This window comes from Filicampus tigris, chromosome 19 (genome assembly GCF_054856515.1).
Source record: "Filicampus tigris isolate MCC_2025a chromosome 19, RoL_Ftig_1.0, whole genome shotgun sequence".
Lineage (NCBI taxonomy): Eukaryota > Metazoa > Chordata > Actinopteri > Syngnathiformes > Syngnathidae > Filicampus > Filicampus tigris.
This window is the reverse complement of record NC_141235.1, coordinates 2,317,583-2,340,033: the sequence shown is the minus strand read 5'-3', so window position 1 is coordinate 2,340,033 and position 22,451 is coordinate 2,317,583. Positions and strand designations below refer to the sequence as shown.

The window sequence follows — 22,451 nt, the reverse complement described above, 5'->3', positions numbered from 1 at the left end:
AGCTGCACCCTCGACACTTTGCACGTTGATCCCTGCCTGCCGTATCATACGGACACACACGCAATCACTGCTGTGCACAATGTCATGCCATGCCATACAAAAGATGTGTGCGGTCAAGAGCTAAAACGCTATGAATCCGTTCCAGAAAAAAAAACAACAAATGTTGCAATGAGTGTTTTAATGAGGAAAAACAGCACTCCACAATATTGCACTTTAGAAAAACATACATTAGTGACATAACATTGAGTGGCCGTAGCGCCGCTCTTTCTGGGGTGCCAACTTGGCCACCTGGGGTCGGTATAAGACAGACAGGCAGATATACTGTTCACTGAGACGTCGCAACTCCTCTCAGCTCACCAGTGCGGCACTAATATGAGTCGTTCTACGCAGAGGATAACGAATATACGACTTGAGTATTGTCTGTTTGTTTTGTTGTCTGTGTACCTGTTGCAGCTGCACTATTTGGTCAGTCCATTGCTTCAAGGTTTAAAGCACAAAGCACATAGATGCTATTTAGCGTTAGCATTAGCACCAAAGGCTTAACTGTTGTTGTTTTCAATACACAAAGTGTAAGATACAACTTTTTCTTCTTGTTGAGTGGATGCACCGATGGAGGCCACGCAAAGAGATAAGATTGGCATGAATACGACTGGAAAAGGGGATTAAAGCTTTAAAAAATAGTATACGTGTGTATAAAGATGTCATGTTGGATATCAGCGCTGTGTGTGTGTGTTTGTGCGTGTGGGCTTATCCGTTGTCATTTTATGTTCCTCGCGCTGGATTAGACTTGAGTCTTGTTAATGAAAAACTCATCAGATATCAGAACACGTCCCCAAGGAAGCAAGTGGGGTGATGAGACAGGTCAGATTTAGACCCACTTTTTTTTCCCGCCACCGTGTGTGTGTGTAAGTGTGTTTGAGCCGAGTGGTATTTAATTTTCCAAGATGAGGGATTATCAGTGGCAGAATTTGATCATTCCACTCTGATCTCGCTGAATGTTCAATCACAGCTTATCCTGAATATTAAACTCTTGTTGTCTTTTGTCCCCCTTTTTTTTCACTGACACACACACACACACACACACACCCACACACACTTCTCATCCGGTAAAGTGGCCCACTGAGGATGCCGTGTGATTGGTTTAGCCACCTGGTCAACCAAAGGGGGTGCGGAAATCGGGTTGCATGGAGGTTATTTGGGGGCAGGGGGTCTTCGGGCCATCTCCAAAAGATGAAGAGTAAATTAAAAAAAAAAAGTGTTATGTGTAATCCGGAGCAAAGAGAGCACACACTCCTAAAAATGTGAGACACGCACACGCACACACCCTGCTGTTAAATACCCCCATGACCGGATAGGAGGGGTGGGGGTAACAAGGCCCCCTGATCTGCACTCTCATTTTCAGCCTGCCGCCAGGACATCTGGGTCACGTCATTACTGCAATCTTCTGCTTGTTCATTCCCAGCTTTGCTGGGGCTTACAGTGACACACACATGCACACACACAGACACACACGTACGGAATAGAACAGCTGCAAAAGTGAACTAGTTACATCGCGTGATATAAAAAAAGAAGACAAGACATCAAAGCGTTTTCAAAATAAGAAGACAATCCATACATGTAAAGAAAAGATGAAAGACGACAAGTCAACTAAAGTGAAATTTAGGAATATTAAATGCATATTTGGTTTACAAAAAAGAAGACAACGCATCAAAGAATCATCCCAAAAAAATGAAAGTATATATCACACCCACATACACACACTTAATGGAATCTTAAAACTTAAGGAATGTCTTTAGGTTACAAAAAATACTCAAAAAGAAGACAATACATCACATCACACATGCACACACGTAAGGGAAAGAAGAGATGTTAAAAGTCAACTAAAGTGAAAGATGAAAATATTTAAAAAGAAACACTCGTGTATACAAAAAGGAAGACAACCCAAAAACATCACAAAAAAGATAATACATTGACCCCCCCCACGCGCCTAACCCCCGTACACACACACGCGCGCACACACACACACAAACGGAGCCACGCGCAATAGAAAGGTTAACAGAAATAGAAACATCTGGAAAGATTAGAATACACCTTTAAGTGTTTGGACTGCTCTCTGCCATTGTTAGGTTGCCCACTTGTGGTCAACTTATATCATTACATCAACAAAAGAGTTACGGCCCTACGGTGTCGCTGCTGAGAAACAAGTCTAACAGATTCTTCAAATGGGCATGATGGAAAACGGATTTAGCGTTTAATCTTTGCAGAGGCTGTGCCTGTCCACCTATCTGGTGTGAAATTTAACAGCCATGTACATCTTTAGCTAGTTAGTTGCAGTATTAGTTAGCTCTTTGTCTTCACAAATAAAACAATTCACTAAATACGAAGACTGCCTTATACTAGTCCAACAATTTACTTGTGAAGTTTATATTGTTTGCTGTTAGACCAAAAGTGGCACTACTCGTAAGAAAAACACGACAAGACTGGGACAATCAGAATATGACGCTGTAAGACGCAATCATACTAGGACATATACGAGTGAAGAAATCGCGTACCAATATGCGAATTTGAATGGATATCAACTCTGTAACCGTTTCCGAATATTTCCGTCTTCTTCCAGGACCGTGTGAGGGACTAGTAACTTTTGGTTCGCCAAAACTGTGCTCCAGGTGAGGCTCGAACTCACAACCTCGGCATTGCTCTGCTGCATACTGTCATATAAGTACCGCGCGCTAACCGATTGCGCCACTGGAGCAGGATACACGGCCAGAAAGATTCCATGTTGTCAAGCGTGTACTTTAACGTTAAAAACCAGTGGTAATAAAAACGCGTCTCGAGTGGCAGGCGGACCTCGAAAGTGTTTACAGTCGTGGTGTGTTCATATGCTACACTTGAAAATAAGAAATACCAGTGTCTCGTGTATAAAGCGTTGTCCTCTTCGGTAAAACGTGAATTGTGTTGCGTTTACTTTCAGTTTATCCGAAGTTGAACAAGTTCTCTTTTGTTCATAGCGTTATTTTAACAACGTTCAAACGCTAACACTTGGTAAAACTGTACGAAAGTCGCACGGTGCTCTAGTGGCACACAGCCATGTAAACGCACCAATTGTGGTGCATTCAATTACTTCAAATAAAGTAGGAAGTCATGGGGTTTCATGTGCAAAACGTCCTGTTAAGTAAAACGAGGAATGCGTTCAGTTTGTTTAGTTTAAACGTAATTTTAATCGTGTATGAAAATCAGTGGTCATGTGGGAGTCACATCCGAGTACCCCACAAAAAATGGGAATTCGTAGTGTCTTGAGTATTGTCGTTGCAGTCACGTTTCTGATGGTGGCGGAAGCAGGCCGATTGCAGCTGGTCACACCATTTTCTGTGGTGCAAGGTTACACTTATTTCAGGCCTTTCTAAAGCCGCCTAACTCCCGACTGTTCTCTTTCTTTCCATCCGTTTCGCATTTGCACCTTGACAGGAAAAGAATATATGAAACACTGCCCAAGGGCTCAAAAACTCACCAAAAGAAGATGGAATTCGTTTTATTATGACCATCGTCAGCATATTCAGAATTCAACACGTGACATACGTACGAGAAAACACAAACATTCTTAATGAAGAAATTACAAGGACCCTCGCGGTCACCTGAAAGTCATGCCTGATATTTTTTCCCTTGAACAAGATCATAAGTAATACAAGTTGTTGGCCAAGGCCCGCGTTTCGGAGGCGACGCCCTTAAGATATTAAAACTTGAGGGGCAGAGGAAAATAAAAACTGGCCTTTCAAAATATAATTCAGGAACCCTATCATGACATGGAATTTTTGCAAATTTACTGAAAATCAAAAACGGAATGGACAAAACTGACCACAGAAAGGTGTGTCAAGATTGTGGCATTCATGTTTATTGATACGCATCTCTCAAATTCTGTGATTGAAATAAATAACCAACAAAACTTTTGTGACTTTGTTATTTAAAAGTGCATTTGCTCTACTTGAATTTTTAAAATGTAACTTGCCATGTCTATGTTGACTAACCCTAATGATGCCACTGCTCATTTTATATTACATATTTAAATACGTGCCTGAGGATGAGACTTTATTTGAATTTAAAGGGAAATTTAATTGATTTTTTTAATCCGATGGATTCTACTTGGATTGATTAAAAAAAAAATCAACCCATTTGAAACTATTTTAAGCCCCCGTCCTCCTCTAAAACAAAACACTTTATACAAACCGACATCACGAGTCACAACCAACACAAAACGTTCATATGCCCATTCCTAAAAAAAATAATACATTTGGCTCATCTGCCGCGCTGTTGCCATGACAACGCACACGCTCTGCTATTGAATCATATTATCCTTAAAGAAAAGTGATATATTTTAATTGCAACTTTGAATGATGAAGTTGCAATTGCGGTTTTATTCACTGAGGGCCGATGATCCGTTTCAGCTTTTATTAAGCATACACGCTTTTCCAATCAAGGTGTACCTAATAAATTGGCAAGTCAGGTTTTAAAGAGTGGAACATGGGGGGCAGGCGTGTGTGTGTGTGTGTGTGTATTGCATGGCGGCTCACGACCTGTCGAGGACTAAACGGGTCTGATGTTAGGAGAGAAAAAGAAGGGAGCGAATGCGGCGGTTCAGTCGTGGATGACGATGGGGCCTCGCATCCTCAAGCTGGGGTGCGGGTGCGGGGGGCCCAGGACCAGCCCCTGCGGCGGGGGCGCCTGCGAGGCCCTCCGCAAGGTGATCTGCTCGCAGGGCTGCCGACATGCGTGCCGGAGCTGCGAGCGCGACAGCAGCCGCCTCGCCCTCCTGCAGGGAGCGCAGCACAAGCACGCACATGTGTCAATCAACACTGACTGATGATGACGTAACATCACATTTATTCAATGTATTTCGAGCTATAGCTCCATTCAGGGTGTTTTGCATGCCACCAAATTAAAAAGTAGGGCCCGACCGAATAATCGGCTAATATTAGCCCTCTTAAAATTGGCAAAAATCGGACGTTTTTAAAATATTATTATTACTGTTTTTTACACATGAATACATTACAACATGAGACAAAGATAATGACATGCAAACATTCCCTCCCCCAAAACAATCTGCAAAAAAATGGCAGATTTTTGCCGATTTTCCTCTCTCTTGTAAAGTCAAACAAATACAATTGGACAAAGTATTGTAAAATAGTCTAATGTTCGGCCTGTAATTCATATCTTTATGGTGGTGTAAGCGTTTAAGGCCCCTAAAATTACGTTATTTTATTAGATCTATTTTGGGAATTAATTGGCCAATTAATCAGGTATCGGAATTTTATTCTGACAAATATCGGCGTCAAAATATCCGTATCGGTCGGGCCCTATAAGTTACCAAATATGGTTCTGCTTGGTTGCCAAATATGGTTCCACTTGTATTTGCAACCCAAGTCACCAATTACAGTTTTCCTTAGGTGACCAAAAACAGCACCACACAAGTGACCACTTAAGTAACAAAAAATGGTTCCATTTCACTGACCAAACTTGTCACTTATGTGGTCACTTATTGACCACTTAAGTGAAACTATATTTGGTCTTTTAAGAGCATCCGCAAATCGCCACAAGTAGTTACATTAACGTTACCAAATACGGTTCCACTTGCGCTAAGTCAATGGGAAGTCTAAAGAGTCAAACTTGGGTTCAGAAAAGCGTGAATTCTGCCTCTTTCTTTTTTCCACCTCTTTGTCCCCCTCACCCGTGCTCTCTCTCTTTCTCTCTCACTCCCATCTCTCTCGGCTGTGCCTCACGGCGTTGCTCACCACACTGAGAGAGAATGAGAGAGAGGGAGAAAGAGATGGAGGAGAAAACCAAGACGGCGGTGTCGTTAGCGAGAGGCGGCCTTTTTCTCCCATCACAACCATTAACATGTATTACTTCCGCATAAGCAGCATTATATACGTGTGTGTGTGTGTGTGTGCGTGTGTGTGTATTTTCCCTGCGCGCACACACACGCACAAAGTGGTCTGGATCCATGCGAGCCCAGCAGCACCCTCTAATGTGCTAATGACATTTCCACTCAGGACCCTGCAACGCGTGGCTCCTCGCCGGCCCATCTGCACCAGTTAGCGGTGCTAATTTTAGCGGCGGCGGTGGCGCGCCGAAAGGCAGCTGCGAAGGGCCTGGTACCATGACTCAATTGGACACCATCTAAATGGAAGAACATCTTTCTCCCGCATATACATGCAATGAAGGGGGGCCTATTTGCGTCACATAAGAACATCATTTACAGAGAGCGTGTTGTGTTGGGTCAGGAACCGTTTTAGATAACACAAAAGGAACCATCTTTGGTAACTTATAAGTGGAACCAATTTGTTAACCTGAGTGGAACCATATTTACTGACATAAACAGAACTCTATTTGGCAACCGAAGAGGACGTGTAATTTGGTAAGAAACCAATTTGGTCACAAAAAGGAACCACTTTTGGACACCTGAGAAGAAACTTATTTGGTAACCTAAACGGAACCATATTAAACTAAATGAAAGCATATTTGTTGTAATGTAAATTGAATCAATTTGGTAACCTTGAAGGAACCACATTCGGTCAAATAAGGCTATTGGGCCACTTAGTAGAATACTTCACAACATAGGCACAATCACACCGCAGAAGCATATATGTGAACTTCGGCGGAACCAAGGCAACCTAAGTGGAATCGTGGTAGCCTAAAGTGGAACCAAATTTTGTAATGAAAGTGGAACCATGGCAACATAAGTGGAACCAACAATCGAGATGGAACCATATTTGACATGCTAAGTAGAACGGTCTTTAGCGGCTTAACTAGAAGTATATTGGGGACCTCTGCTGAATCTTCTGGTAATGTTAGCAGTACCTTAGTTGGTAGCCCAAACTGAACCACATTTGGCAGCCCAAGCGGAGCCGTATTTACCAATTTGACCGTGATTGGTATCTAACCGGAACCACATTTGGTAACCTCTAGACAGCTTCAATCGATGCTTTTTGTAACATGTGGATTTAAGTGCTTTGCTCAAAGGCATGTCAGCCATCGTGATCCAAGGGAATCAAACCTGGGGAACTTTCAATCGCAGGCCGCCAAGACTCACAGCGGGATAGTCAGCAACTCGACACATTTACTTTGAATGAATAGTTTGAGGTATTTCTCGTTTCAAAGCTTTGTAATTGCTCGCCTCCGTCATGTCTTCTTCCCTTGAGCAAGAGGACATTGCTGCTGCTGCTTCCGTTTTTATTGGACAATTTTTTACCCACATGACCCTCGGCCACGTCTGTTATTTCAATTCAGTCATTCAAATGAGGTTTCAAGTGGAATTGTGGCATGGGATTTTAACGCTACAGCTTTTGTGTGCGATGCGGGCGACGGGGCGCAGGCGGCGGGAGGGGGTGGGTCACCTTTAGCTTACCTGGTCTCCCGGGTGACGAGGAAGAAGCTGTCGTCGGGGGCGTCGATCCAGTTGGGGCGCCGCTTTCGGATCATCACGCCTCCGCGGGTGCTCCCGCCGCTGCTGCTGCGCCCGTTGTGCTGTCGAAAACATCAATTATTACGATGACTGATTAGAATTGGAATTGACATCATGATAATTATTAGATAATATTGGGCAAGCATGCTTTGCAATCCACCCAGAACTATATTTGCTAAGTTGAGCTCAGTGGAACCATATTAGGCAACCTAAGATGAACCGGTAACTTGAGCGTAACCAAATTTTGAAACCTGAGCTACAGTAAGAGGAATTATAAAAGTGAATTTAAGCGTAGCCATATTTGGTAACATTAACTGCACCATTAGCTAAGTGGAACCATATGTGGTACCGTGCTCTACTTTGCTCTTAAATGTCTTAAAATCCTCTGTATTTTAAATGTCATAAATTCGTTTGCCTTTGAATGTTGGGTTTTGCCTTTAAATATTGTTTTGTAACTACGTGAAGCTCATTGAGTGAACTACTCTTTAAAATAAGCTGCCTTACCTGTCCTACATGGGACCATATTTGGTAAACACAATCAGTAAGTGAGAAGAATCGTATTCAACAACATCGGCAGTACTAAAGGGAGCCAAATTTCTAAACCCAAGTAGAACCGTACTTCATGCTGACTGTAACCATATTTGGTATTTGACACAAGAGGATGTCCTTTTCTCACTCACCAGTAAGGCGCCACCTGCGGTTCCGGGGTTCTCTGCAACACAAAAATAGCAGTGACAGACCCGCATGACGCACTCATGTCATTTCACAGATCTAAACCGCCTACCTGAGCGCCTGTCCTGCTCGGCCCCTCTGCTGTGGTGGTGAAAACTGCGCTTTCCCAGCATGCCGTGCGGCCCGTGCGGCAGCGAGGACAGCAGGCGGCGCGGCGGCGGCGTCTGCAGGCCGGCCGTGCGGTGTGAACGCGGCGCCTGGGACGCCGGACGGGACTCTGCAACGAGCAGCAAAGTGGCGTCAAGTGTTCGTCGCCATGGCAACGGGGCAATCAATCCGTCAGGGTGGGCCGGACTTACCTAGAAACTGCACCACGCTCGTCAGAGTGCTGCGCTGGGCCGCTCGGATTTTGGGGAGGCGGGTCCCGTGACCTTCAGACACTCTTGAGACATCTACACACACACACACCATTTACATCAGTGCAAGCTTCAAAGTAAAAACAAAATGGATGATGATGATGTCACTTACACTCGACACAGACATGAGGGCGTGGTGATGGCGCAACGATCCATGCGGCGGAGTGGGAGAGGGGGGTTTGTGTCTTTGTGGCGAGCAATCAATCAGTCGATGGACAAATAACACACACGTGACACACGAAAGCACACAAGGACTCGGAGGAGATGCTTTCAATGTGGAACTTTATTTGGACGTCCGCGACAGGAGGGCGAGGTAGATGGCGATGGAGGGGTGACGAGAGTCCATTGATTGATTGACGGCAATGGAGAGATGATGTCATGGCCCGAGCGGGAGGGAGGTGACGTTCTGCTCCAGTGGCAACAGTAGCGTCGCTTTGTGCATAAAAAAAACGTAAACATCTGATGGTGTGCAGCTCTTCCTAGTGACTCCAAAAAGAAAAGATGATTGAAACTCAAGAGCGATAAGGACAGGCAGTCTTTATTGGAAATGAGGGGGGGGGCGGGGGGGGAGAAAACAGGAACGGGAGAATACAAAAACAAGCCCAAAAATGAGAACAACAATAAAAACAGGAAGAGACAGACGGAGGGGTGCTGATGGGGTGAGAATGTGCGTGTGTCCGCGTTAGGAGGAATTGAAGGCGCTCTTACACTCTGCCTTTATGGCGCCGCAGTTAATGGGGACAAAGGGGCGGCGCGCGGCGCGGCGCAGCCTGATGACGTCGCGGCACATGTGGCGCGCCAGCTTGGTGAGGCGGGTGGCCTGCAGCAGGAAGGCCTGCTTGGTCTTCATGGACGACTTGGGGCTGCCGCTGTTGCGCATGGGAATGTGGTTGGATTGGCGCGGGGCGTGACTCCGCGACCGGGGCTCCTGCGGACGAGGGCAAAGCAGCAATGACAAAGAGCAAAAAGAGCAAAAAGAGCAAAAAGGAAAGCTTCTATTAGGTGACCCGAGCAGAACCACATTTGGTAACCTCAGTTGAACGGGTAAGCTAAGCGTAAGCATATTTCGGAACCTAAACACGATTACATTTGGTAACCTAACAGGAACCGGTGACTGGTAACTTAAGTTAAATTACATTTTGAGAAGTAAATAGTAGAACCGCGTTGCACCAACACAAGCGCAACCTAATAACCATATTTTGGTAGCCAGTTATCTATGCAGAACCATATTTGGTTACCTAAGAAAAACTGCCAACTTCAGCGGACCCACAAGTTATCGAAATAGAATTTTGCTCCATCTTGTGATCGAGCCCCAAAAGTCCTGATTGTGTAAAGACTAATTAAGAGAACCGTAGAGGAACCATAATTGGTAACCGAAATGGTAACTTTCACTGAATCAGCTCACGAAACCACATTTGGTGACATAAGCGGAACCATATTTGGTAACCGAAGCAGGGGAAGCCCATTTGAAGTCATGTTTTCTTTGGATACATTTCATTCCTCGCGCACGCTTTAAAAATGCGCTGAGCTGAACGTATGAACATCCAACATGTGAGAGGTTCGCAGCTCACTGAATAATTAACGATGACGCCTGCCACAATAAGTCACATAGTGCAGCTTCGACGTGCACAAACATGTCCTCTCGAGCGGGCGCTGACAAAGCGGCGAGCCGCGGCGGCTGCTGGGACTCACGTTGGCGGCCGGGCTGGGGGACGTCCTCTCCTCGGGGGCCTCGGCTCGGCTGGGCATCTTTAGGCCGCCGTATTTCTTCCAGTACATCCAGCAGGACACGCACAGGCGGCACTGCATGTTGGGGGGCCCCCACGAGTACCACTGGGCCGACTGCATGGCTGCGGGCGCACATGCAAGCGCGTTAGGGTGCGGTGAGCACAGCCAAAAGACGTTTATTGATCCCCGGCCCCGAAAAAAAAAAAAAAAAAAACTCAGCTACCGGCGAGCGCCTGATTGATCTCGCTGAACGGCGACCGCAAGCCAAAGGAGCTCCATTGTAATAATGACAAATCAATACGCAAGTAGATTTTCATTCTCGCTTCATTTTCTGGTGCACTTGGTGTGGACAAATGTGTTGATACAAGCCTGCTAATCAAATCAATCTACCGAGGGAGTGGACGAGACCTCCTCCATCTGGACATTTTGGATCATTTTAAGCATCCAAATTTGTGAGAACACTTTTGTGACATGAATGAATATTAAGTGTTGCCCATAATGATTGGCATTGTCCTAGTGCTGTTGTCTACAAACCTTATTTCAGCTCTTCATTCCTTATGGTGCAGTTTGGCTTCCTTTTGACACAAACTTACTGTAGCAGCTCTCGCAGGCTCGGCCGCCGCCAGCCGCGTGGAAGGCTCCGGGCCCTGCGCCGTTCACGGTTGCCATCTTGCCGTTGGTCAGCGAGATCTGGTTGGGGTTGGGCTTATTACTGTCAGAAAAAGAGCGGGGGGGGGGGGGGGGGGTGGGGGGGGGGGGGGGAGGATTTAGACTTGGGCCGTGCGTTCAATCAAAAGCGTTCAATTATGCATGAATATTTCCGTCTGGCGGCGACGACGGGAACACTAATGATCCCGTCGTCGTTGCGACGACCAGGCGACTTACTATGTGGGGATATAAACTTGCTTGAGCTTGCTCTCGGCCTCGGCCGCCTTCAGCCTCTTCTGCAAACACGCACACGAGTTGGCTGAGTGAACGCGCCAACAACAGTGATGAAGCGACAACGTGTGCGGTGGCAATTAATGGTTTGGGTTTTCAGAGGTTGATGTATGTTTTTAATTACAGCAGAAGCAAAAAAAAAACCAACAACAATAACAACAACAAAAACAAGCTTTGGCTAGTTTGCAAGCTAAGCTTACAGCTACATTTAACCATATTTGCTAACCTAAGAAGAACCATATTTTAAGTAAAACCGGTTACCAAACCAGAACCATAGTTAGTAACTTACACAGAATCGTATTTTGAAACCTAAGTTGAACCAATAAGCTAAATCATTTCAGGGAAGTGAAGCAAATAAGCGGAAAAATATTTGGTAACCTAAGCAGAACCATACTTTGATGAGCTACAAGGAGTCAAGCAATATTCTTATCACCGTATTTCTATTCAGTAACCTAGGCAGAACCATATCTGCTAAGTGAACCTAAACCTAGTAAGCATATTTTGGTAACCAAAGAGGAAGCAGTAATCTAAGGCAGAACAACTGCACCGGCCCCACTCGCGTTTCAGCCGGGACATCCACCGTATGATTTGCGGTCGCTCGTGTATGACGATCAAAAAGACTTCTGGTCACGTCTCACCTGTTGCACGTATCTGTCTGTGGTCTTCCACATGTAGTAGTACTCTATGATGCTGGTCAGAGACTTCCAGGGAAGCTTGAGATGAGGAACAAGAAAGAAGCGGGGGAGGGAGCGGGAGACGAGACAGGGAGCAAATTAACGATATTAATTTCTCATGTTCTCGCCATCTGGGCGTCCCTTCATGTATATTCATCAGCGGCGTCGTGACCACAGAGGGCTGAGAGCTTCAGGCTTTTGGACCAGTAGAGCAGGGGGGGAAAAATGCATGTCCCACACATATTCATGAACACCTGGTGCCCACAAACCACTGCGTAAACACAAGAATTGGTGTGGATGGTGTACAGGCACGAAAATTCAATCCAACGGCCACCATAGTTGAATGGAGGCCACTCTTCATAGAAAATCGCCAGTTATTGCGCAATAGAGCAATCATCACTTCAACAATTAGGTGACAAATACATTTAACAGAAAAGAAAACACATTTTGATGAACAAATTTAAGCAAAAAAATGTAAAAACTGATGAATTAGATCATTATTCTATCGTCACTGTCCTTTGAAAAACAACTATGTCCCAATTTTTTTTTTTTTTTTTTTTTAATTTTCATGTGAATGTGATCGCACAGAAACACCATTCACGTAAAAATAAGAAAATTGAAAAAAAGTGTTTTTCACAGGACAGCGATGATATACTAGATTTGCCGTCCTGCGTATGACCAAGTGCTCTTGTTTTCACGAGTCCACACTGAAAAGCCCACTTGTATGGTGATTAAAGACGCCACGGCGGAAGATTTGCGGCTGAGCGCAAAAAGCCACTCACAAAGTCTTGTCGGATGTCGTTGAAGTCCTTGCCGTATTTCTCCAGCGCCTCCTCGAACATGGCCGCTTCCGAGGCGCTCCACTCCTCCATCTCGTCCCGGCAGAGCACGGGGCCGCCCGCCGGCACCAGCACGCTCAGCGCGCTCGACAGGTCGTAGTTGTGCGCGTGCAGCGTGTCCATCGCGTGGAACTGCGCGGGAAGCAACAACAGACTTTGAGAGACGGCGAGCGGAACGCGCCGTGTTTTTTTTTTACCTAAGCGTAACCAGATTTGTTCAGTCGCCAAAGTCAAAGCAATTTGGCAATCTGATCACAACCGGTAACCCAAATGGAAAAAACGAAATGGAACAATATAGCACGCGGCAGTCACCAGTGTGATGTCGCGTGAGGCCGCCGCCGCGCTCATGTGTAAACTTGGCTGTCGGACCGAACTGCTGCAGTCGAGCGCCCGGGCAAAGGTGCCAACCGCCCTGCAAACAGCACAGAGACGAAGAAACCATTTGATATTACGGGACGAATGTGATTTTCCTTGGGAAATCCCGTGGCACCGAGGTCCCATCTTACCGCGCCACCACCAGAAACTGGTCGATCTGTTTGTTGGTGAGCGGACACTCCGGATCCCAGAGTTTCTCCTCCAGTTTGGCCTGGTCCCTGTCGTCGGCTTGGCCTGCTGAACGCACGATAGGCATTTTCTCATTTCAATCGGCGACTGACTGACTTGGAACCGCTTTTGCTTTGCTCAAAATAGAATAAAACAAGCGCTGCGCTGACCCCCTGGGAGCATTTCCGGCACGTCGGCTTGGAATCGTGGCCCCACTCGGATCTCGCCTTTGTCGGCCAGCAGAGTCTTCTGCGTGGGGTCGTACACCAGCGAGTAGAAGAAGGTGTCCTGTTGGGAGGTGGAAGACGCGTCAAGGACTGCCAGGGTGCTTTAAGTCTGGCCTGCAGATGGATGACTGGCAGTCGCAGGCAAAGACCACATGCTCCAATACTACCACTAAAGTAGCAACTGCAGGAGGAGCCTGGTGTGTTTGGACGGCTACATTTCATGGGGTGATTTACCAGGGCCGAACGAAAAACCGGCAAGGGGAGGCGGTAATACTTTTTTACACAGCTCCAGGAACTTTTATTCTAACGCCGCAGAAACAAGAGCAACTAGCTCTCGCATGCATTTAAACCGCACCTAGAATGCAACTTGCCTCTTACCCTGCCTTCCCTCCTGACATCTGGATTTTGGCCTGTTTTAATGCCGCTTCTCCGCCCCAAGTTACTTGCTCTTACGGGCCCTGATTTCCTCGCAATTTTAAGTGAATTAAGTCTTTTTTCATACTGTCCCTTTACTTGAATAATTGCTCTTGAAAGATGGGCCAACTTTAGCTGTTTACAAGAAACCGAACCACACGTAGGGAACACCGAGATGACTTAAAACACATTTGGCGCTCTACTAACACCCACATCTGAGCAAGAAGTTTCTACTACAGCATTCCGAAGTCTACACACCTCCTTGTCGAGGTACGAAAGAACCGCTTCCGTCTCGTTCAATAACGCCACGCTGCACTTCCCCCTAAAGGGAGACAAAAGGCAGGAGCATTAGAAACAGGAAGTGAGCCTGTTCAAGTCCGCTACGTTAGCAGGCGGGGGTATTCAAGGGTGCGCGATTAGACGCACGTGCGCGTACCTGATGTGCGTGGCGGGTAAGCTCTCGTACTGCCGCGAGAGGAAGAGTTCTCTGTGGCGAAGCTGGTGCTTTTGTTTGTCTGTGAGCTCCGTCTCCGTGGGGTTCTCCTTCTCCTCCTCCAGCTCCTCTGTGGCGACACAAACACAAAAGGGTGAGTGAAGACGCACAACAAAAAGACTCAGAGGAACAAGATGGGACCCATTTTCGAAAATGGCACAGCTTCACTACTTTGTCGCAGGAACCTCTGACGTTGCCATGGCGACTCTCAATCATCTACTCGAGTTGCCGATGTACTAGCATCTGGCTAGAGTAGCTCTTGTCAAAACAATACGTTTCGCACTGACTGCAAAAGCAGGCGTTTTCCCATCTTTTTAAGTATCAATGTTGTGGATAAAACACGCTGACAGAGTTGGGGGAGAAGGCTGACCCGGGCAATTGTCTGTCTTTGGTGGTAGAATCGAAAGCCTACGTGTTAAAATGACTGTAAAAGCTGACATTTTGCAACCTCTGTAGAAAAGCCGCAGGTGTCATCAGAACCACAACTGATGTGGGATGTCGCTTAAGAGTAAGGAAACGCCACAATGACGGACGGGACAGGCGTGTGAAGTACAACACCCGACCGACATTTCTCCCGCCCTGTCGTGTTTTGTCCGAACGTAATTTATATCTCCAGCCAGATGTTGGCGTCTTCTAACTACCTGACTGCGGGATGTCACGTCGCTGAGTGGAAGTGAAGGCGGCCGCGGTAATCACGCGCCTTTGGTGGTTTCTGTGTAAAAGCAAAATGTATGTCGCAGTATTCCGCAGGCTCCTTCTCTAATCAAAAATGCTTTTATGGGAAAACGACGTTTTGCCCAGTTGTCAAATCAACCCTGGAGCGAAGTGAGTGGCTTCACTGGGAGGAGCAGCGGGGCGGCATCTGGTGGGTTGAAAAATCCATTAGCGACGTAGCCCGCATCAGCGCAAAATGGGGGGAAAAAGCCCTTTTGCTTGCGTGCCGTCACTCCATCTTTCTGTGTGTACAAAATATTGCTTTAGCTCCCTTGCGTCATGTACTGTGAATTCATGTAAAAAAAAATTTTTTTTTTAAGTAAATAGGGAAAAAAAAGAGCGAGAGACATTTATGTTTTGAATGGCTGAGCGCCGCCATTGTGACAGGCTCGATGGATGTCATGTAGTGGCTGCCTTTTACATTAATCATCCGAGATGGTGGGGAGTCACGTTGAGTCACAACCTTGCTCATGTGCAGCTGTCATCACTGTCATCAAAAAGGGCAACGTGGGAGGAGACGTCTTGCTTTTTAAAAGCAGCAACAAAACGGCAAAATAGCGGGCTTCCAAAACCAACCTTTTTCGGTTGCAGTTGGCAATGCTGTCCTTACAGATGTCTAAGCACCCCCGGTTTGGTAGAATACATGAAATATTTTCTCTTCCTTCCTGGGCATCCTATTTTAGGTATAAAAAATAAAAAGCCTGTCTGAAAAATGTATTCCTGTTTGCCTTCCAGCTGAAGGCAGTACAGGTTGGTCCGCGTTTTACGACCGTCCTGTCGAGGCACACTCTGCTGCCGCCGCACTTACTGTCTTTCTTTTGATTGTTGTATATTTATGTTGTAGAATTTACTATAATTATGACTTCACTACTACTGCGTTTGTGTAATTTAGTGACAGACTGCGGCCCGTCTAGACTTGAGTACTACTTCAGGGATGACTAGAAATCACGAGCCAAGGAGCCTCTATGGCGTTCTCCCTAAACTGACTTTAACAGATGACATCTCAAGACGTGGGAGTCGGCCAATGAGAGTGTAGAGTTGGCTGTTGTTGGCCCAGAATAGCGGCTGGCTGTTAACTGGCCAACCGTTAGCCAGCCTGCGTGTTGACAGCCTCTGGGCATCAGTTGGAACCATGCAACCCGCATATGAATGTGCCTGTTACGTGTTTATTTTGTTACCGTTTATTCAATGAAGTGATTGAAAGTGCACCGGCCGGCTGCGTCCACCCTCGGAGGGATTACAACTTCTTCCAACAATACCGCATTCCAACGTTTTATGCAAATGATGTTCTTCTCTGATTTTTATAAAGAGTCTATGCAAATGAGACTCAGCATAATTTTCAAGTCATCAACAGTTAGGGGAGTAATTTCAATCTTTTTCAACAAACCTGCCATGATCATGGCAACAGTATTTTTTTTTTTTTTTTTAATGCACTGTTCCACTGTCATTCCACTTACTTGCATGTTTGTCTGCCAGCTGAATGAGGCTGTGCGAGATGTCCCGCCTCCTGTAGAAGCACACCACCTTGGCCTCCACGTTGCCGCTGGCCGTCTGAACGGGAGACACGGGAGGGGCGTGGTGACAAAAATAAAAAAAAAGGTGACAAACTACACTACCTCCTCCTACCCCCTCGATGCAGCCATCATACGACAAGCTTCGTAATTTCCCCGGAGAACCGCTCGCCTTTGTGTCCACGTCAAACGCGGTGATGACAAGCTGACCGGGAGCGGTAATGGCGGCTATTTCACCACAAGTGACTGATTGATTGTCTGGCTGTGTAATTAGGTCGGCGGCATTCAAGAACTGTGCTTCTATAAATGGAACAAAATGGATGCTAGTTTATGAAAGTTTGTGTAAACTGTACCGACGTAACTGATTTGTGCCATATAACTTTTTGGCGCCCATCATCCAGCAGTAGGGTACCTAAAAGGTAGGAAGGTGGCTCTGCTATTTAGTTAAGGCATAAACCTAAATGTGTACAGCAGGGACTCAAATTATGAAGACAATTAAAAAACATGGGCTGAAACTGGTCATCCAATTCATCTTTCAAGATTTTATTTATTCATGTGTAGCCAAGGACAGAAGTGACTACAAAAGTTTAATTTTGATTTACTCTATTTTGCACAATAGACATTACGTTGCTATGCTACATTGCAAAAGCTCGGACCGGAAATGCGTCATAGCAACATGGAGCGGGGAGGAGAAACAACATTGAATCAGACTTCCTCGGGTCGGAATCAGGCGTAAAATCTGATCAATTTGATATACCCGAGCTTGACGTCATCAAAATCAGTGATGTATAAATGAGAGGCATCTGGCCAAACAACAGAAATAAACCCCCGGTGTAAATCTCTACTACAATAATTCAACATGGTACATTAGCGCAATGATTCCAAACTGACTATAAAGCTAGACTTAAACTGCAGGTTCAAGTAAGTACCCGATCCCACCTTGGTCCTATTTCCATTCCAAGTGACACATGTTCAATATGTCTGTGTTTACACTGAAAGAACACATAAAAGAGCTTGCAAGCACAGACGCCCAAATTGCAAGGAAATAACTACACCAGTGTTGACACCGGGCAGTGACAACGCGCACGTAAACAATCATACATAAATAATACAAACATTAAATGTTGCATAACCGTAAAATTGGCAAACAGAAAAAAAGGGGACGTGGGGTGTTGAGGGGAAGGAATCCTGAACATTTCCCCTCGGGCACAGCAAGACACAGGAAAAAAATTGGGAGTGAAACACCGAAATACCTTGTTGAGCTCTTCTATTCGCCGGATCAGGTAAGGGTTACTGGAGGAGTTCTCGAAAAAGACGTAATCTGCAATAGTGAACAACAAAAAAACAGCATGAGGTATGGAGAACAATGTGTATGAAGAGCCCCTCAAGCTAATCCGTTCTGCAATCCACATATCTTAATGTAATCAAACCTGTGGCTGGCCCTAATTCATACAAACGTCACAGACTCAAACTAAATTGGCTTGAAATGAATTGCCCATGTGTAAATAAAAACAAAAAAACATCCATAAAAGCACCCGCAAATGTTGACATCAAACCTTTCATTAGTCATTGTACTACTAATGTGCTTTGTAATAGGCATCTTGCACTTCTTTCACCTGTACAGCGTGCTGTAAAATAACAACACAAAGGGCTAGAGTAGATTTAAACTAAAACGAAATGCAAAAAAAATGCACCAGTTACTATGGACAAAGTGCAGCTTCAAACTGTTTTATTCAGCTTTATTGCCAGAAACAACGGTTCAAAACATCTTTTATGTCATTCATTATTAACTGATGTAACAACTCCCTAATGGGTGTGATGAAAATACTCCTGGACACTGCGCAATAATACACGCAATATTAGGGATGTCCGCGGCTAGTCGTTTAACCGTTTAACCGTCGACGATTTATTAAACCTTTAGTATTTTACTAGTCGGTTAAACGCTGCATTATCACGCACATCTCCTTTCTCACAGATCTCCACACCTGCAGCGGCCGCTAGGACGCCGCGGTGGCAGCAGTCGCCCTTCGCGGGGTCGGTAATCCGGGCCGGCCCGGCCGGCTCATGACCCGAAGTCAGAATCGGCTAAATACGTCTAATTGCAATATTGAGCCAACAAGTTCAACACACAAATGCACATATCTAGATAATATTTAGCTTATATCATGCGTACCAGCAGCTACTGTACATACAGATACATCAGGTACCATAGGATTACATAAATTGCTTAGATTAGAGAGACTTTCCTTGCTTGCCCTTAAAATGCAGCGTTGTTTGTCATATATATTTTCTTTCTAAAGCAAGACAAGATTTGCCAATCAATTGGTGTTCAGTAGCATGCTTTCAGTAACAGCTGCATTATGGTATTGTCTTGTACTTCTCAAAAATAAAGATCTTGTGACAAATAATACAAAAACATTCATTAAAATAAATATAGAATTTAAATTAACAAACTGTCCTGAATGTTTGGGCTAAAATAGCCCCTATTGTAAATACACAAAACATTTGCATTTTCAACTTTGAATTCAATACGTATTAAATTTAAAGTTTTCTTGCTTATAGACTAGTCGCAAATAAAATTTGAGACTAGTCGGTGGGCAAATTAATCGAAATTCCCATCCCTGACTGTATCCATATTTCACATGTACAACCAATGCTATTAGCAATGCACTACAGTTGACACCATTTATATTCATGACTCCTTAACTGGACTAGGTGTTCAACTGATTCCAATGTGCAACATCATGCATACAATACATGCACTGTATATTAACAGTTGTTTTTTTTGCTTGGGAAAATACACAATTCTGGGTGTATTATAATTCATCAACATGTCATTACATATCACTGCAAGTGTGATACTTTCATTTTTCACTAGTTGTATGACTAGGCACTTGTAGTGGAGAAAATATGATCTTGATATACAATTTAAGGTCCATGTGCATGCACTATGCATTTTGTCTTCAGTAGGAGGACATCTTTGGCATACTACTAAATTGCTACTACAGAAAAAAAACTGCAGTATTTGACAACTGCGTGTGAGAACTACAACAAAATTCGAACGCCTCATTAGTAATGCTGCTGTAGTAACAAGCAGATGTCAACTTGTGCACAATTTGTCTGACTTCGATTAACCCAAACCTTAATTTAACCCAAACATAAAACCCATCGAGCCAGAGGTCTCTTGCTCAAGGGTGATGTGGCCAAGTAGGCTTCACTTGTCACTTATAATATGTACTTGTCCTTCAAGTGTGAAGAAATGTCATCCTTAACTTGTGAGACATTCGTTCTTGAAGAGTGCCTTATTGTTTTACGACTGAGGGCCAATTTTAGCACTAGTTTGCTGTGTATGGAATAAATGCTGCGATGGCGGCGTGTGAGCGTGAGGAGAGGTGTTCATCAAGGCCTGACGCCATCAGGCGAGACAATCGCTTGATGATGAATTCCGGTGGGCATGCTAACGATTAGCCGAGGAGGCTAAACCAATTTGGGCGAATTAATTGCACCGGCGGTCGGAAGCCGGAGGTGGGTGTGATGGGTGGCCACACGGCGCGGCGGGGGAGCGGACCACGATGCCGGTGTCCCACGTTGCGAACTCTGGATCGGTGCACCCCAAAAAAAGGAGCGACGTCCTTTGAGGGTGCTAACGTTAGCTAAAAAAGGACTCGGCACTAAATGGCTGCGTGCCAATGGAGGCAAATACAAAGGCAGCCTCTCACGCACGTACTGCTAGTAACTCCGAAATCACATTTAGCACACATTTAAGGAATTACGGGGTTAGCGCGATCGCGTTGAAGCGTTTCAAATACGCAAACGAGAAACATCAAGTGTGGCCCCAAATATATGTTTACATTGTATGCTAAGCTAGCTGGCGGTTAGCGGTGGCCAACGCGAGGCCTGACCCATTTTGGAGCCCAAATATTTAGAATTCTCTTCCTGCCCGCATCACGTCTACTCGGGGTGGGCAAAAGCTCACAAGCGGCCGTCGGACGCGAGCGTAGCCGGGTATCGGCGATCGGACGGTCCCGCTCGGCTAAAAAAATAAAAATGACAAAAACACACGTCTTTGCACAGTTTGGATACAAGAAAAGATCCACATTGACGTACATACCTCCGACCCGGTACATGTTGGCCGCCATTTCTGCCCTCCCGGAGTGTTAGCGTAAAACATCCACTAAGAAAACATACGAATAAATTAATAAAAACTATATATTTATAAAAAGAGCTACCGCATGTGTGCACCCGATTGGGGAGGGGGGGATTATTCTGCGTGTGTTTTGTTTTTTGTTTGGTTTTCTTTTTGTTTTGTCAATGGAACCCCCCCTGACTGGCGTTCACACAGTAGCCCTCACAATACAGTCGCAACCTGAAAAAAAGAAAAAAAAAAATACACTGATGACGTCAAAGGTGGCGCGCACGCGCACTCACACACGTACGAGCGCACAAGCGCAGCATGAAATAGTAAAAAGAATTTTATATGAATCCCGGTGGTGGGTTTGTCTAAACTTTGGACTCTAAAGTACCATACCACCACCTAAAAAAATAAAAATATAGCTAGCTCCACCATCGTGACCTACATTACAATACAGTAGTGTAGTAGGGCTAAGTGTTGATTAAAAAACCAAACCGTTTTCCTTATTCCTAAGTATATTTTATAGTATAAAACACTAACATTGTGCATAGTTAGTTACAACATTACCACTGTTAAAAAATATATAATGTTGATGGACAATATCCACATTGATAAATTGTCTGGACTATTTTCCCATTTGTGCTCGGCAGTTTAGGCATTTCGTCGATGAACAGTATCTTATTTGTATTTTATTTGCAGTAATAAGTCACAAAGGTTATGGAAACGTAGCAAAGTAAAATATCCATTATATCTAGGACATGTAATCGAGTAAAAGTTGCCAGGAATATAAATAATGACAAAGTGAAATTGTACTTAAGTACAGTGATGGACAGTAAAGAAGTAAAAATATTTACTTACTATACTTGAATTGTTGTTTAAGGCATGCGTACTTTATTTGAGTAATTATTTTTCTGATGGCTTTTTTTCCCACTGCATTTGTAGAGTGGTTAAAGTACCAACACTGCACTGATACTTAAAAAAAAAAAAAAAGACGGTAAAAGCACAATACTGATTCAACTTACTTAAGTGAAGGTTAAAAAAAGTACTCTGAAATGTATACCTAAGTTTGTTTGAGTACAAAACTTAAATGTCCTCCATGTCACACAGCTTTTAAGTCACTGACTCTTTCAAAGAGATGTCACGTAGAAGTGGGCTGAGATGTCCTCTGAAGGAACTAGCTAACTAAAAAGAAGAAATTCAGTACCTAATGGACACATTTGCACAACAGACACATAGTGCTGAACATAAAGACGAGCCAAACCAACGCTCCAGAAAGAAGAAACTGATCTGAAATCTCAAATCTTCAATTAACTTTCTTGGCAAGCGGAACCATTTAATTTTCTGTGTGTTGGTAAAGATAAAGTTTTATGCTTTGTTGTATTTTTTCCTGATTTTGGAACTGATACTACATGTTCGCATGCAATTTGAAGTCACTGTGTTAGATGAGTGCACACGGTGTCTGATGATACTAATCTGCAATCAAGCACCTGTCTGAAAATGTCCCGCCTCTTTGTTGAGCTAAGGATCAGTCAGCTACAGTGAAAACTCGTCGCCTAGTAAAAGAACAGTCACAAGTGAAGAATCTGGTTTGTTCTAATAAACTGTGATGTCAAAGAGAATGCCAAATTTGAACTTTCAAGAAGTGTAACAGAATCATCACAGACCAAGGAGGAGACCAACTCAGCTAGAATGC

At 44.7% G+C, this 22,451-nt stretch overlaps 1 protein-coding gene and 1 non-coding gene across 3 annotated transcripts; both read right to left on the bottom strand.

Moving 5' to 3' along the window:
• Positions 1-2,658: 2,658 nt before the first annotated feature.
• On the bottom strand, positions 2,659-2,752 carry trnai-uau (transfer RNA isoleucine (anticodon UAU)). The gene is made up of 2 exons: positions 2,715-2,752; positions 2,659-2,694 (listed from the first exon to the last, which is right to left on the bottom strand). It is a non-coding gene; the product is annotated as a tRNA-Ile (tRNA).
• A 761-nt stretch (positions 2,753-3,513) lies between these two features.
• On the bottom strand, positions 3,514-21,022 carry mta3 (metastasis associated 1 family, member 3). 2 transcript variants are annotated; one of them, XM_086016901.1, is made up of 19 exons: positions 20,738-21,022; positions 17,880-17,947; positions 16,573-16,666; positions 14,345-14,471; positions 14,167-14,230; positions 13,438-13,555; positions 13,231-13,333; positions 13,037-13,136; positions 12,668-12,856; positions 11,850-11,924; positions 11,158-11,216; positions 10,866-10,984; positions 10,237-10,394; positions 9,253-9,472; positions 8,488-8,580; positions 8,241-8,405; positions 8,137-8,168; positions 7,400-7,518; positions 3,514-4,804 (listed from the first exon to the last, which is right to left on the bottom strand). In XM_086016901.1, exons 1-19 carry the CDS (start codon positions 20,763-20,765, stop codon positions 4,630-4,632), a joined length of 2,106 nt encoding a protein of 701 aa, XP_085873027.1. In that variant the 5' UTR covers positions 20,766-21,022; the 3' UTR covers positions 3,514-4,629. The 2 variants fall into 2 exon arrangements, with proteins under 2 accessions (XP_085873027.1, XP_085873026.1); XM_086016900.1 differs by having other exon boundaries at positions 13,231-13,336; positions 20,738-21,021.
• Between the last annotated feature and the right edge of the window lie 1,429 nt (positions 21,023-22,451).